We start from the raw sequence: 16,143 nt of genomic DNA on the forward strand, positions 1-16,143 counted from the left end.
TTCTATGTTGCATATTCAACGAAGCTCCCATCTCGAAATATTTACGCTTTAAACAACTTTTAAACACTTGCTGTTTACCAGGAATTCATTAAAGAGATTGACACTAATCGGTAATTCGGTTCTCCCGTGATTAGTCTTTCTCAGGATAATCCTTTGCATAATACTTTATCTTCTCCTTTCTTTGTTTTTCAGGGGAAAAATATCGAAAAATCTATATATATAACAGCCGTTTACATGCTATTTTAGAAGAACGTAATCAGTTTTACGTGTGTTGTTGAAATGTTTTATGACTTTCTGCTGCGTTAAAGCGCCACACGTCCCGAAAAATTTGAATATTAACCAAGAATAACTGTTTGTACTACCCGAGCAGCTTTTATTTTTTTCAATTTGTAATTAAAATCTCGTGTAATCGCGTTTGAAGATCTTTTATAAAAATTCAAATAATTCTATATTTACTATTGAAACGTTGTACGACGTCATGTTGGATGGCAACGTTACAGGAAATATTAAGCAAGGGATTCCTATTAATTAAAGAAATATATTTTTCTCAATTTGTAACTCAAACAAGATAAGTTGAAAGCAAGATCAAAGTACCAAAGGAATAGTGGTTATTTCTTTGCTACAGCGGTTATTCCTTCACAACCAAATATCTTACTGTAATTTTGTTCGATTTTAGAGTCATATTAAAATTCTTAATCCGTGGAATTTTAATGATATAATCAGATTTAATAATTGTTAAAAAATTAACAAGTATTTTGAATGAATTAAAAGGCAAATTTTCTCTAGTAAGTCTTGTCGTTAAACAATCCAAGATACAATATCGTTCAAGATAAAAAATTTGTTCATCATGCACGTTTCATTAAATATTCAAAAGCACGGAATCGTTTTGTTTCGTGTGCGTTAATGGACGAGAAACGAAACTGGGCTAAGAACAGAGTCGAACTGAAAAATCGAACAGCGCATTGTGCCGATTAAAGGCGTTCATTATCGGCGTTGTTTTTGCTGGTCTAAAATCGAAGACACTTCCAGCAAGTCGTAGCTCGTTATCACGACCCAAGATCAGCAGATTTTTCGAAGATAACCTTCGAATTAGAAGAAGGTTAGAACCTCTTACAGGCAGTTAGAACCTTCTTAATAGGAGACTTCGTTAACCGATCTCGTTTTTGTGCTGTAAATTACTCGATTCCCATTAACTCTTGGCATACTAAGATGGAATGGACGACGTTCTTTGTTAGGATTTTTTTTATCCCTGTACAGCGAGGTACTATAAAACGTAATTGGTTTTAGAATCTCATTCGTTGCAACTTCTATTGTACATTGTCGGCCTTAAATATCAGGACATCCACTCGTTATACATTTATTGGAAAACTTATTTATAGCAGTTTTATTGCTTGAAAAATACTTTATCCGTAGATTGTTAGATTGTTCTTTAAGCTATTGGTCAGATAGTACAGATTCTTCTAAATTGATAAAGAGAACGTAGTTAATTAATACGAGAAGTATGTCTATATTTTTGAAATATTATTATGTTAATTTATTTATCATCACGTTATTGCACTATTATGTTGTATGAATATTCTTCATGTCACGATGTTTCACTCGTCATTGCGTCATGATAATGACATTGTATGGTTCTTCTATTACATAATATGGATCTTTTTTACAATGATGAATATACCTTTCTTAGAAATGTCTTCCAAGGATAAAATCTCATGAACTTTGTAGTGTGGCGTCATCCTATGAATAACGTGATTATAGAAAATTAAGAATAAAATCAGAAAATTTGTTACCTGAAGGAGAATCGAAAGATACGTGTACATCGCAGAAAATAGACGAAAAATATCGACGACTGATAATATGCAGAAAAATTTCTTTATCTCGATCTTTCCGAACGAATAAATATTACATATTTGCACTGTTTATGAGATAATTATAGTCTAATTTAATTTTTCGCTTAATCTTTTTCTTCCATTTTTAAATTCTCAAATATGTACTTAACAACTTTCATTTCAATGTTTAATTGAAATGGAGAGATAGAGTGACGAAATTGAAGGACTTCATCGCAAACTTTATAATTGAATATAGTATGAATTTGCCACATCGTTTCGAGAGTCTAAATGAACAATCAAGGATTAAATATTTCTGTATGCGTTCCAATCCGTTTACATCTGTGGTTATTTATCAAGTTATGCATTTTGGGATATAGGAAGATTGTAATTGGCAAGATATTAAGCTCGTTCAGATTGGCAGAGGATATACTGTCTGGATGTTAAATATTCGTCGTGAAAAAAACAACCACGTACGAATAGATCTATTGTCTTTTAGGTTTTCGCTTATTGTACGTTTCATATTGAACACACAGTCATTGTCAATCCTCAATCCTCAATGTCAATCCTTAAACTATCAATGTTTTTACTGTATCATACAATTAAATCAAATATTTGAAATTCTTTTTAATAAGAATAAAAAGTCGGAGGAGAGAATTTCGAGTTCTATTTTTTATTATTTCCTTGAACTGGCCTGATATAAAATTCTTGGGTAGTTTTGAAATTTTGAAATAGCGATGACGTTTGTCCGTTGCTGTTCTACATTGCTAGGGGTTTTTCCTCTTCTCTTCTCCTTTCACGAATAACAATAAATAAGAATGAAATATAACTTGTTTCATCAATCATATCTTATTGCAGAATTATTCCAAAAAATGCAAGGAGTCATTTCATAACTACCGCAAATATTTCAAAAAATAAAATAAATAGAAGAAATTGCTGTTTTGAGTAGGGATAAAAAACATTATAAAAATAACAATGAGCAACATTCTCAATTCTTTTTTAATCCAAAGAAACTTAATAAGTTTATTTAGTTTGGATCGGCTTACGAATTTTGAATGCTAAAGAAAACAGATTATTTACAAAAAAGATATTATACGATAAACTTGAGAAACGCAAATAACTATAACAACTTTGTGAGTAATAATCAGAAATAAATGTTTTCGTTTTATTTCTTTGAAAAAAAACCAGATGAATATTTTTTACATTCCATAATTTACTGTCATTATGTAGATAAACGTTCGTTTAAAGACCTACATTTTATAAAGTTACATCAAGTTTACCTTGTTCTTACACTTGTTATTAATTACCTATTTACACTCAATAATGCGCATAAATAATGTCAATAAACATGATGTAAAATGGAAATTAATATAATTATCGACAAACGTTTATCTAACTTTATGGTTGTAATGGATGAAAGTTCAACCGAATAAGCTACATAGTACTATTACTATGTACTGCTACTATTACTTTATAATTTACTACCATTACTTGCATAAATATTTATTTATTATACCATAGATCAATGTCTTAAAGATGTACTTTTAAACTAAGGATATCTGCTTCCACACATACATTATCAATGATTATTCATTAGTTTCTAATCATTTACTATTACTCTATAAATATCTATTTATCATACTATATACACTAATATCTTTCTAGAATTATATTACACCCTTGAACCAAGATTATCTATACCTCTAAATCATGAGATCTAATTGGTGTGCCCTAGTTCGAGGCCGGACCATCGTGAATTACCCTAATCTCGCTAAATTTCTGGTCGACCGGTTCAGTGACCTAGCCAGAAACTTTCTATGGCGGATTTATAAATGTTAACGCGTCTATTCTGCGCGTGTACAACCGTGTAACAGGTCCAGGAAACCGTTATAGCTCGTGGGTCGTCGTTATATTTGTGACGTCGAACAACCGTCCTCGTTTGTGTAAAAATTACTCGCGTGAATACAAAGTCATTCGTTCGTTGAATAAATAAACGTCTTTGTGCTTTTTGCATTTACAAGTCTGAGCATCCCTTGAATATTAAGAGAATCGTTTGAAATAAAATCACTCGATGTAACAGACGGTGCTTTTTATGGAAAGATGCGCAGACATCGTCTCGTTACTGCGTCTGACCATGAAGTTCCGGATGTACTTACACGAAGGATAGACTGCGAAGTAGTATAGGATAAAATGAGAATTTGTAGAGAACAAATCTGAATTGATTAGTACGAATTAATTCGCATTTGATATTCTTATATTTCGTGTAATATCGTAAGTTGGATTAATTAATTTTAGATTACTTGAATTTAGATTAATTTTATTTAATTTTTGGTTAATAAATTCCCTCTATTTTCTCTCACAGACAAAATGCTATTGTACGTTTTCAAAGCCTAATAGTATGGTATTTAAAAAACTTGATTACGCGTCCATTTCACAGAGATAAAATTTCTTATTTCACAATCTTAGATTTTCAAAGTTTAATAGTAAAGTATGAAAATATTTTTAATAATAGAATATATAATAGATATACGAATAATAGTAAGATATGAAGAAATTTTATTACACATGGGTAATTCCAATATTTTCGTATGATAAATATTATCCATTGCGAAGTATTTATCGATAAAATCATGCAACCTGATTGGATGGAATAAAGGATTTGTTAGATGTCTTGTTCAAAAAACTCTACAATTATCTTGAATCTCTGTTCGAGAGGAAGACCTTCGAACGTACTCTTTTGTTTTTGAGGCCGAGTCCAGCCGGTGGAACTTGGCTACCGACCAACTTTCACGTTTGTCGTGTATTATTATCGGAAGTATTGTTATCTGGCCTGAAGTGTACAGCCATTGTTCGCGTGCACGTGAACGGATACAAGAGCCTACACTAGACTTTCGCCGGATGCTGTGGCTCTAAGGGACGACCCTTCGGCGTTTGTTTCAAAGTCGACCGCGTGAACGAGATCGAGATAGTGCATGTTACACTGATCCATATTTGTCAAATATACCCGTGGAAAGATCTTTCAAATAAATCGAAACACTCTCAACGTTAAATAGCTAAAACTTCAAAAGAAGTATGTTTCTTCGAACTTGGAAACGCCTTGAGAAATTTTAAATATACAATTTACATACGCGCAGAATTTTCAGTTCGCGTGAGAAAAAGATTGCCATTTTCCTAAACGTTCTCCTTAATTGAGTATTTATATTTCTGTGGGAACATGTGTGAAAATTCTAAAAATTTGAATAAAATGTTCGATCAAATCAAGCTGATCTTTTGTTAGAAAAATTTCTTTTTATTTTTCTTTTTATTCGAGTACCTTGGATTTTGATATAAATTATCAATAATCAGTATCATTTAAAGAAAAGATAATCAGTATCGTTTAGATCAATGAATTCGAAATATATTGTAAGAATCTACAACGAAAGAAAGAATCGCAATATTATGAAGAAGACCGTGCAGTTACCGGTGCAGTGCGTTATCAAATGCATATTACGTGAACGATTATTATAAATATCAAATGCGTGACTATGCTCTTTTACGCGATACAACGTAGACAAGCATCGTAATTGCCTTAACTGCACGTGTATATTTTATCTAATTAGTACGAACGTACTCTCTATTCATCAAACGAATCGGAAAGATCTTAATCGGATTTTTTACCTTCACTAGACGCGTTTCTATAGATTGTTGGCTACCTGCCAATAGTCTGGTTGTAGAAATTGCTTAGATTTTACGTAAGAATACAGAGCGAGTGATTTTCTCAGTGTCCAAAAATAATTTAGCCATCAAAATCTGATCCCTCGTCGGGATCGATAACACAAGATTCTTTGGCTCTGCATTTTATCTCTCGAAAACATATTTTAATCTTGCTGATAAACGATCGACGCGATAATATTGAATCGTTAATCATGATTTCAAATTATATTTCGCGTTTTAATTCGATTATTCACCGATCTAAGAATACTAAAGTAAAAAGAGAGTGAACTTCGATGAAAGTTATAAGGCTTCTTGAAGAGTGTTATCGGGTAAATTGAAAAATTGAAAAATTTCCCCCAACTTCTGCCAAGTAAAATCTCTATTTTGTTATTCATTAAATTCCTATCTTTTAAATACGGAGACAAATTATATAAATAACACATAAAAAGAAATTTCCAATGTCTCCATGTCTACATGGTTTTATTTGGATAAGTACATTAGCAAACTGCATATGGAAAGCTTTCTCTTTTCCTCTCTCTCTCTTCGTTATCTTTTATGTGGCAATTATTTTTACTGATATCGTAGTAAATCGTAAAAAAGATGATTATCGGAAACGATGTATATTCTAGTAAAAGGCTATTATAATTTCATCAAGACTATCTATAAAATTGCATCAGCAAAATAATAGTCACCTCGGCATACCACACATAAGTAAGTACCTCTTATGATAAAACTACGGATACAAAATCGCTCTAATACTGTAATAAGATTGCACTAATTCTATAATAATACTACTTTAATCATTTTAGTAGACATTGCAATAAATGTTCTAATAGATATCACAACAACAAATTAGTATATTATTACTGTTATTATTATTATACGTAATAATATGTATATATAATATTTTTTCTTTCCATCTGTTTAACTTATTCTTATTTCTTCTTCTTTTATTGCAATTTTTATAATAATACTACGCTCATCGTTTTATTCTATTTTTACAATAAATCTGGCAATTGATAGAAAAGAAGCAATAATAATCGCGATAAAGATGCAATTTCTTATGTAAAGTTTCTCATTTCTTCCAAAAGAGAAAAAAAGAAAAAGAACGAGGAAGTAGGTATAAGAAGTGTGACCAAGAAAGCCTCGAGATTCTCAAACGTGACTACTATTTGTCGCTAGGCGAATGAAATTTTATCAGATGACGCGATCATGCGTAGTAAACCGCAGTCTGGATGATTAACCGCGCGTACACGGGCATGTAAGACATATGACCGATTCGCGAACCGTCTAGGAATAGTGCAATACAATGGAGAACAACAGCTTTACCAAGAGAAGTCAACGAGGACTCCACGAACAGTCAACAACACGTTGCGCAACTTTTATAGTTGCGCTACGTACTTACATCACTGCAAAGAAACACTAGTGGATATACATTTATTGTTAGATTCATCTGCATTCAGATAATTAACTATGTCACTAATAAGAGTCGATTAATGTTGAACAACATAATTCGGAACCAAACTCGTTCTAACCTTCTGTAAGCACCTATTATGGAATAGTGTTGGTTGCGAGAATTATAACTACTCGCAAATTGCTCTCAAGTTTTATGAATATTTTTATTTATGAATTGACAATTACAAATTATTATTCATAAGTTTCATAAATATTGGTATCTATCAATCATTTATTTATGAATGATATTAATGAAAGTTATACATTATGTTAAGTTATGATGTGATTCTTATAAAAATAAAAAAATACAAAGTTTTATTACTTTTTCTATGTAACGTGCTAATCGAAATAGATTTGCTAAACTTTTTATTGTTTTCATAGCTATGTGAACGTTCCTAAATCGATAACTATAATTCTTTTTAATTTATGCAAAGATGGTCACGTTTTGAGAAAAATTAAACAATTTATAACACAATATTGTTCGATATCAACGAAATTCAATATAGCGGATATCGGATGTCAATGAATTTTTTTCGTCGTTTTGATGCTTAGCATTGACAATATATATGTTGATGATATTAAAAAATACGAGAAAGCTATGTAAATCGAAGAAACTTCATTTTCTTTGCAATTCGAGGATTCTCAAGAATAATTAGAGGAACTAATTACACAACGTTAAGGGGTTAAAAATTACTTCCTCTAGAAAGAATCATCATGATCTCTTCCTAATTATTTCTTTTTTTTCCCCTTATAATTTTGATCAGTCTATAGGTGATGCAACGTACTTAACATTTCCTCATAGTAATTGGAAAAAAGTTTCTAGTATAACAGAACAAGCTTGTAGCGGCATGAACCTATTTCATGAGCACGCCGGAACGAGGAGACTTTAAGCACACTTTCATAGCGAAGTTCGCCAGCAACTTTTCGGTAAAAAGTTTATCAACGAGATAGAACCGAGTACTGAGATAGGACAGGAACGCGAGCCACCCTATTTCTTAACAACTATGAAACAAACGCATTACGAAGTAGGTCGGCGTTCGTTTTAGAAGCGATAGAAAAATGGCATTAGATAGATGTAGGGTTTTCTGAGAAACTTTTCTTTACTCATAAAAGAAGAGCTGATTGGAGTCAACGAAACGATAAAATTTAATATATGTGCTTGAAAAGTGTCTTAAAAATATAGTATACTTAAGTAGACAGAACAATTCACTGGCCTATAATACAGAGCGCACATTTTAGACGTCAGTTTTAATTAAAAAATATGCATTGTACTAAAAAGAACACGATATCGCACAATGGATCATTTGTTAGTATTGTGCGAACAAACACGTATAATTTGTGTTTATCGTTACTGTATTTTTCTCGTGACTCTCCACTTTTAAATTATGTATTATAATTTACAATAAGCCTCTTGTTTTCCCGTTGCATTCTTCCTCGAGTGCATTCTTAGTGATATACAGTTTGGCGTAAATACCTGATAAGAGAAATAGAAAAAGATCGGTGAACAAAACGTGTCTTATTATTTTTCGATCGTAAGACGGTTCCGTCATTCACCAACAAGAATAGAAATAGGAATAGAAATATTTCCATAAAACTAAAGAAACTTGTTGATAAAAATTGTTTAAAATATTACTTTATTTTTGAGTTAAAATATCTATAATATTTTGCAAAATTACATAATTTTTTTTCGTCTTAAACTATCTTTTTTGCGTCTCTGTATACACCTACATATTCGTAATTGTTCTATTAAAGCGTTCAAGAGAATTCGAATCGAGTCTACCTCTTCTATCTGGAATTTAAAACTCATTTGTGACTAACACGGGTACCAACGAGAGGCAAATTGGCGCGTAACAGCGCGTTTAGTGATTTAACATGATTATTGTATTAATTACATTTGCAATTATCCAAGCAGAATAAGCACCAACAAGTAAGGGTCAATTATTTAAATTGTGCGCGCAAGGTAAACCTCGAATCATCTGGATTGCCATGTCACCACTGTTTTTCCCACCAGCTATATCTCATTTCGGTGATCTCAATCGTAAAACTGTCCGAAAAATTCCACCTCTTTTTTGCAACTGAATGATTCATACCTAATTATTCATATCCATCAGAATTCTGAGACGTCAGTATACACAGTGTGATAGTGTAAATTTCCTGAATGATCAAAGAAGAAAACACGATGGGTATTTATTTATATAAGCTTGTTAGACAATTTTATCAAGAAGTAACTTCTTTTTCTTGATTTATAAAAGCTACATGGTAATTGTACAATAATTTGATATAACATTAAGAGAGCTTGCTTCGAGATGAAAAACGTAGAATGTTTCTAAAATATATGTAGTTGAAACGATCGGAGATCTGTTTCCAAAAGTCTTTCTTTGTTAATTGTCCACGACCCTTAAAAGATGGCCAAAATCGTATTTAAGATGCCAATTTTAAACGTTTCGTCGATATTAATACGTGTCGCATAGAACTGTCTATGTCTAAAAAATCAAAGACCCGAGTAATAATTGTTGCAAAAGAGAAAAATGAAATGAAGAGAAGAATCCCGATATGTGACATAAAAAACAATCTATATCTAGAAGGCTAAAAACTTTAGTAATAATGGCAAAAGAAAAAGACAAGACAAAACAAGGAGAAGGGTAAAGCGAAAAAAAAAAAAAGAATCGGAAGATTCAAGAAGAGGCAAAATCTTATCCAAGCTGTTCAATTTGCCTGACGGCATATTGGAGACGATGCAAGTCCTCGCCAATTTCTCGTCAGGCCATCTCCTGTAATCGTATTCCCGAAGGTCGCCGATGATTAAGACTGCATCGTACACGGAATGTACGTAAAACCGTGGTGAATCGTCTCGCGTTAAGTGGGGAAAAAGGCCTGTATAAGCGATTCCACGTAAAACGTGAACGTTTCGAGGATCACGTACGCCTTTTTCCTTCGAAGGAAATGAAACAACCTGAATATGGAAAATCCTGGTGCCGACCTGTTCTGCGCTGGTATATCGACGTTGGCACAATGAAAGTTACATAAGCTTCAACTTTGTTCGTCATGAAAAAGAAAAAGATGGAAGTAAAAGAAAAGAAGCGGATCATACTTTTATTAGCCAGGAATTGTACTTGCTATTGGATACTTTTACTTACTATTTAACTTACGATACATATATTAAATTTGTGTTGCGCGATGACAAAATAAAGACACAAATATATTGTTAGTATTATTAGAACGTGAATCGCGAAAAATGAGAAAAATGAAGTGAATCTTGTTTTTATTGTCCAGTTACATTGTCTTTTTATTGTGTATTTTCGTGTCGAACATGTATACGTGGGTGGTAAAATAGAGACACAGACATGTTATTACGTTATTGTGATCTGAGTCACGAAAAAGAAAGAAAATCAAGCGAATTAAATTTTTAATAACCAGACACTACCAATAGATAATTTTTACTTGCAATATATTAAATTTGTATTTTAAAGATTTATACACCATCGCTCAAACATATTTGGACATAGAATTTTGTAGAAGAAAATGAGTTCATAGAGCAAGAAAATACATGCAGTAATTAGTTAAATTTAATAACGAATAATACCGCCAGTAAATGAACTTACCAAATAAAGGAATATGTACTTCTAAGGAAAAATGAGACAATCAGCTACACATATCTTATAAGATATCTGTGGTATGTCAATCCATTAAAGGCTGATCAAAGGATCGTCTCGAGACCACAATTTCACTGTTTTACGTTTTAACTGCGTACTCGTAAGAGTCAGAGTCACGAGAATATCGTACTTAGAACTTGTACCACTCACGATCAATATATACATTGTACTATAATCTCAAAGTGAATATCATTCGAACCGTTTCCATCAGGTGATCGTTAACTACGTAAGATTGAATCATCTAATAGTCTAGATTTATGTACAACATAGCAATTAATAGGAAATAATCGTGTCAGGGTAGACGTGAATTTCTCATCTGTGTTTACAGAACGAAACGTTTTTTCCTTTCCTTATTTCTCGTGACATTTCGATCCTTCTCGAGCATATTGAAAAGAAAATTGCTAATGGACAGTATCATATACGTTGATCACAAAATTATTTGTTTTGGTATTATATATTTGAATACGAGAATTTAAAGAACTATGAAAGTATCTGTCCAAGTAGAATAGATCGTGCTATAGTGTGGCTTTATAGTGTAAAATCACTCTTTGGAAAAGCGTAAAATCTTTCTCGTCGATATCTCAAAAAAATATAAGAAAATTGAATAAAGGTCGTGGCATTTCTTACGTGTACAGAATGCTTGGAAATAATAGTAAAAAAGGTTTTGTTTGTAATATTTTAAGTATTTTAATAGCCAATTTTTAAATTCTTAAATTATTTTTGTCCTACTGATTCGCATGCATGTATACTTAATAGCTCTCATTTCTCAAATTATTATCTTATTATTCATTTATGTCACTGATTCTATATTTAACGATTTGTGTATTTAAATTTAGAATATTAATTTATATTTTGCTTTGAGCAAGATATACTGCACACTTGACGTAACTACGATACTCTTGCGATCAACGGTAGAAGCCATTTGATAATTTCGCGACATCATTTTAAATGAAATTAGGTTTCGTAACTGATGCCGTGACTTTATTTCATTCACATCGAAGAACGTAGGAAGTAATTGGATATAACTTCACATGTTCTTGCTTCTTATTTCATCTCTCTTTTTTTCATATTCAGTCTATATTTGTCTTCTCAAAAAACATGCTATCCATAACGATATATTTTAAAATATTGGTACTTGACAACCCTCTCTTTTTTATTTCCACAATGGTTTATCAATAACGATTGCAATCGTTTTTAACATTAATGATAAGATAAACAAAAGTAATAATTTTTGACTAAGGGAAACGATAATTTATTTTATCAATCTTTTTTTTATTAGAGCAATCTTCTGTCTGATTCGAGATTAACGAAATTGACAAGATTAACATGGATTGTTATTGAGACAGAAATATGATTTTACACATATAGAATCATACTAATGCGTTATATACAATACAATATGTTGATTAAAAATTTTGTTCGGTAATGTATTGTTAAAAAAACATACAAAGAAAACATAGGATTTCACAGTGAAATTTATCTCGATATATGTATAGATGTGGAAAGCGGATGTATCTGTGAGTGTCTGTGCGTGTAAGAAACAGTCAACGAGTCGAAGGTGAAAACCATTGCGGAATCGTTGCCAAACCGTTAGGCTGCTTTCACACGGAGATACGCGTATCGCAATACGTGTATCGTAAATTGTTTTCCGTGTGAATGTCGCCACCTTGTTTTAATGTTTCGTTTGTCTCCTTCATACGAAAGGTATCCTTGCCAAGATACACAAAATGAGTATCAAGACAGTACGTTTCAGGAAAATCGTCGTGTGAACGCCTCCATTGGTATACATGTTCACATATTCCGTATCTATCATACGCGTATCGCGACGATACGCGACCAAGCGACCGCGACCGGACGACCGCGACCGCGACCAAGTTGATCGGTAGAGTTGAATCGAAAATAAAATAAAATAAAAAATCAAGAGTTGAATTGCTGAAGAAAGTCGAAAGTCGTGCGCGGAGTTTAACGGTCGCTCAGCGAGAGAAACGTAAGTGAGTTGCGATACCAAGTGTTGTAACCGATCGCGTTAATTGATATACTGTGGGTGTAAAAACATTCGCACATTCTTTCAAACGGAATTTCAACAAAATTTTCAGCATATATATAACATAAAATCTGCAAAATCTACTTTTGAAATTTGTAAAAAGTTATCTTCACTATTTTCTTCGCGAGTCCGATCGACTGCAACCTCCTCAAGAACTTTTTCCACGTCGTCTAGTAGACTAATTCCTCCAATTTCTCAGAAAAAGCTGAAATCTGGTCCAATTTTTGAATAGTCGATCTATTTTAAAGAGTGTACGAATGCTTTTCACGTCTACCATATGTGTTAGATCGTCGTAAAAGTTTCTTTCGTTTTATAAGGAAATAATAGAACAAAATGGAAATGGATCACACATAATTCAATAAAACAATATAAAACAAAAAAATGTTGTGCGTTTATTATTTCCTTGTGAAACGAAAAAAACTTTTGGGACAACCTAATACCTTTAATTCTAATTACATTATATTTTAATTGCAAATTAATTCATAATTAATTAAATTATATATATTATTATAAATTAATTAAATAAAATTTCTATTTAATGTACGAATTTGAACTGTCCGTTTTTCCTTAATTTCAATGTTATATATAGATAAGATTATCATAAGAAACGTGCATTGGAAGCAGCATATGCGCAAAATTTTTATTTCTTCTTGAGCACGTACAGATAATCATATTTCTTTTCACGATAAGAATGATTAATACCGTTCTTAGCAATTACATAGAACATAAAAATAATGTATTCTTAATATGCTTTTCTTGTCCATTAGAAATCGAAATGAAATATGAAGAAACCGATGAAATCTACCAAAAATTAATCATCGCTTTATCGAACCTTACGATTAAATTCGACCAAGTACTAAAACATTTCAACGACACGCTGTTGCTGCAAAAAAAGAGAGAAAGAAGACAAGCATAAAATGTAAAACTGTAACAATGTAACGTAAAAACGTCTTGAACACTCGAAAATTTCGTTCACGTGAATCCGTCATCTTGAATCGTAGTTGATCCCAAAATCTTAGAGGATATTTGCAGATGACAAGATAGAGGAAACGTGTTTGTCAGTGAATTGGGACAAATCTGGCGCCGTTGAGGCAATATTCACGTCTTGAACGATATATTGCCCCCCATTAACAACGTGTGACACGTGAAATACTCGTTGTCATTCGTTAGTAGCCAATCAATAGCTAATTCTTTTTTATCTTTTAAGTTTTCCTTCCTTTTTCTTTCTTTATCATTAGACTAATATGATTTGATTATTTGAAGTACCTCGGTTCTTCGGTTCGTGACGTTATGTAATTTTCTTTTACGTTAATATATCGTGTGTATGTTGTATATAAGATATGCACATGTGTATTGAAAAATAGAAATTGTAAAATAGGAAATTTACATAATCTTCCGCATTCTGAAAGTTAATCAATTATATCAGTATTAAGGAAGTACAGAGACTTCAAATTCCTACAGAAATACAAATTTCTGGAAATTTGTAAGAAATAATACCGAGTTTGCGGTTAGAGTGAAAAAGTTGTATATCTGTATTACTCCAATTTATATTTGCTAAGAATTTTTAATATTTTAGGTATATATCTGAGTCTTTATCTACTATTAATATTAATATTAACATATTCCATTGAAAACCATATCTTACAATTTAATGTTTTAAAAATATTACACTGCACGAATTTTTCTACTTATTCTATTAACAATATTTCTCTATTTAAATTTAAATGATCTTAAATCTATTTCCATTCACACAATAGATTTTTAATCATTTTATATCTTTAAATAAAATTTTAATTCCAAATATCTATAGTAATAAAATTTCTGTCTATAATGGTACAATCAAGTAAAAATTTCAAACTTTTCAGACGAGTATTTCTCTGAACTTCCCAATGAAGCTAAATTAAGATTGATCAAAATTTAGTTAAATAGATCCTTAAGTACAGTCTCAATTCCCAGTTATTCGGTACAATCCTCAATTGTTTCGAGTTATATATTACGAAGGCGTTCGCGACAGTTCCAACAGTTAATTTTAATTTTCCAATTGTTAACCTCTGTCGCTTCTACATTGTACTTCTGTTAAATTCATATATGTGTTGTCTTATTGCAGTTCACGGAGCGCCGAGTTACGATGTCACTAGCGTTCAGTCACGATTGGAGACCAACGAGGTGATTCATAAAGTTAATAACAACCACCAACAGCCGGTCGATTTGAGGAACGATGATCGTGACGATGGGCAAACGCTCTATGTGATCGAGTTCGAGTCTGAATCGAACGAGAAAGAAGGAACCAATGAAGGGAAAGACCCGTCTCTCGGTAAGTAGTGATTCATCTTTACGGATCTTAATTGAGAAAGTCAGAAGGGCGAAAATGATTTCTTCCATTGGTTTAAATAGTAGAAACGCGATACAAGCGACAAAATATTTAATTCGAGAATATCGTGGATACAATTAATTCTAATAGAGGAATCTATAAATTTCTTATAATTTAGTTAATTAATTATGTTTAGTATAAGCTAAATTTTTATTTGATTCTGGCAAAAAAGCAATTGTTTACTTGTTGATTAATGTACATTAAAATGAATTTCTTTTACTTACGAGGAAAAAATCATGACCAGTTACAATCTTTCACTTTTAATGGAAAAATTGAGAATCGAGAACTATTATAAATTGGCAAAGCAAATAAGAGAATATACGTATAGATATAGTACAAGAATAAGGATATAAAATAATAATTGAAAAGTATAGATATCAGATCATGTAGTATTACAGAAAATTATAAATTATAAATTAAATCATAAGCATATTCTTGTTTCTTGCAGTATATATAAAGCACGATAATCATTGAAACAGATAATAATAGATGTATCTAATCATTATTTATCAAATGTTACCATTTATTTTAGAGTTGGATATAAATCTTGTATCCACCACTCTACGTACATATTTAATAGCACAAATTTAGGTTGCTTGAAATGATTCAAAAAGTTGGAGATTGTAGATTCTAAATCACATTTTGATAGAATATTCGATTCCACATGTGTTTTTTAGTTTGACAATATAAATGCCTCGGGTCAATGAGAGGAAACACATTTTAAAAGGGAGAAATAGATTAATTCTTCTATACTTTAATTATCTCAAGTCACTTGACCGTTTCCATTATACAATAAACCATCTGTAAGACACCAGATTCTCAGTGAACAGATAAAATCAACAAACTAATGATCTCCCAATTACTTAACAATCTTAAGGTTTTAAATAACGCAAGACACGATCCTAATTTTATGCGTAGCATTTTATTAGTATCTTCCGTAACCCAACAGTGCGTATCGACGAGTTAACAACACGATCAGGCAGCCGCTCGTTTGCATATAAATCTTGTATCCATCATTCTACGTACATATTTAATAGTACAAATTCACGCAACACAATCGTTAGTGTCACAATAAAAATTCGTTTGCCGATTCTAAATGCT

At 31.7% G+C, this 16,143-nt stretch overlaps 1 protein-coding gene and 1 long non-coding RNA gene across 3 annotated transcripts in view; one reads left to right on the top strand and one right to left on the bottom strand.

Moving 5' to 3' along the window:
• Positions 1 to 10,778, bottom strand: part of LOC126916962 (uncharacterized) — a 28,629-nt gene extending 17,851 nt beyond the window's left edge. Inside the window, exon 1 of the long non-coding RNA XR_007710834.1 lies at positions 10,577 to 10,778. This is a non-coding gene — a long non-coding RNA (uncharacterized LOC126916962). The remainder of the gene's footprint in view (positions 1 to 10,576) is intronic.
• LOC126916961 (uncharacterized) overlaps positions 1 to 16,143 on the top strand; it is a 33,735-nt gene that overhangs the window by 11,280 nt on the left and 6,312 nt on the right. For both annotated transcript variants that reach the window (XM_050723317.1, XM_050723318.1), the window contains exon 2: positions 14,779 to 14,985. In XM_050723317.1, coding sequence (XP_050579274.1) covers positions 14,779 to 14,985 — 207 coding nt within the window. The remainder of the gene's footprint in view (positions 1 to 14,778; positions 14,986 to 16,143) is intronic.

The sequence above is a fragment of the Bombus affinis genome, chromosome 5 (assembly GCF_024516045.1).
Source record: "Bombus affinis isolate iyBomAffi1 chromosome 5, iyBomAffi1.2, whole genome shotgun sequence".
NCBI classification, from domain to species: Eukaryota; Metazoa; Arthropoda; class Insecta; order Hymenoptera; family Apidae; genus Bombus; species Bombus affinis.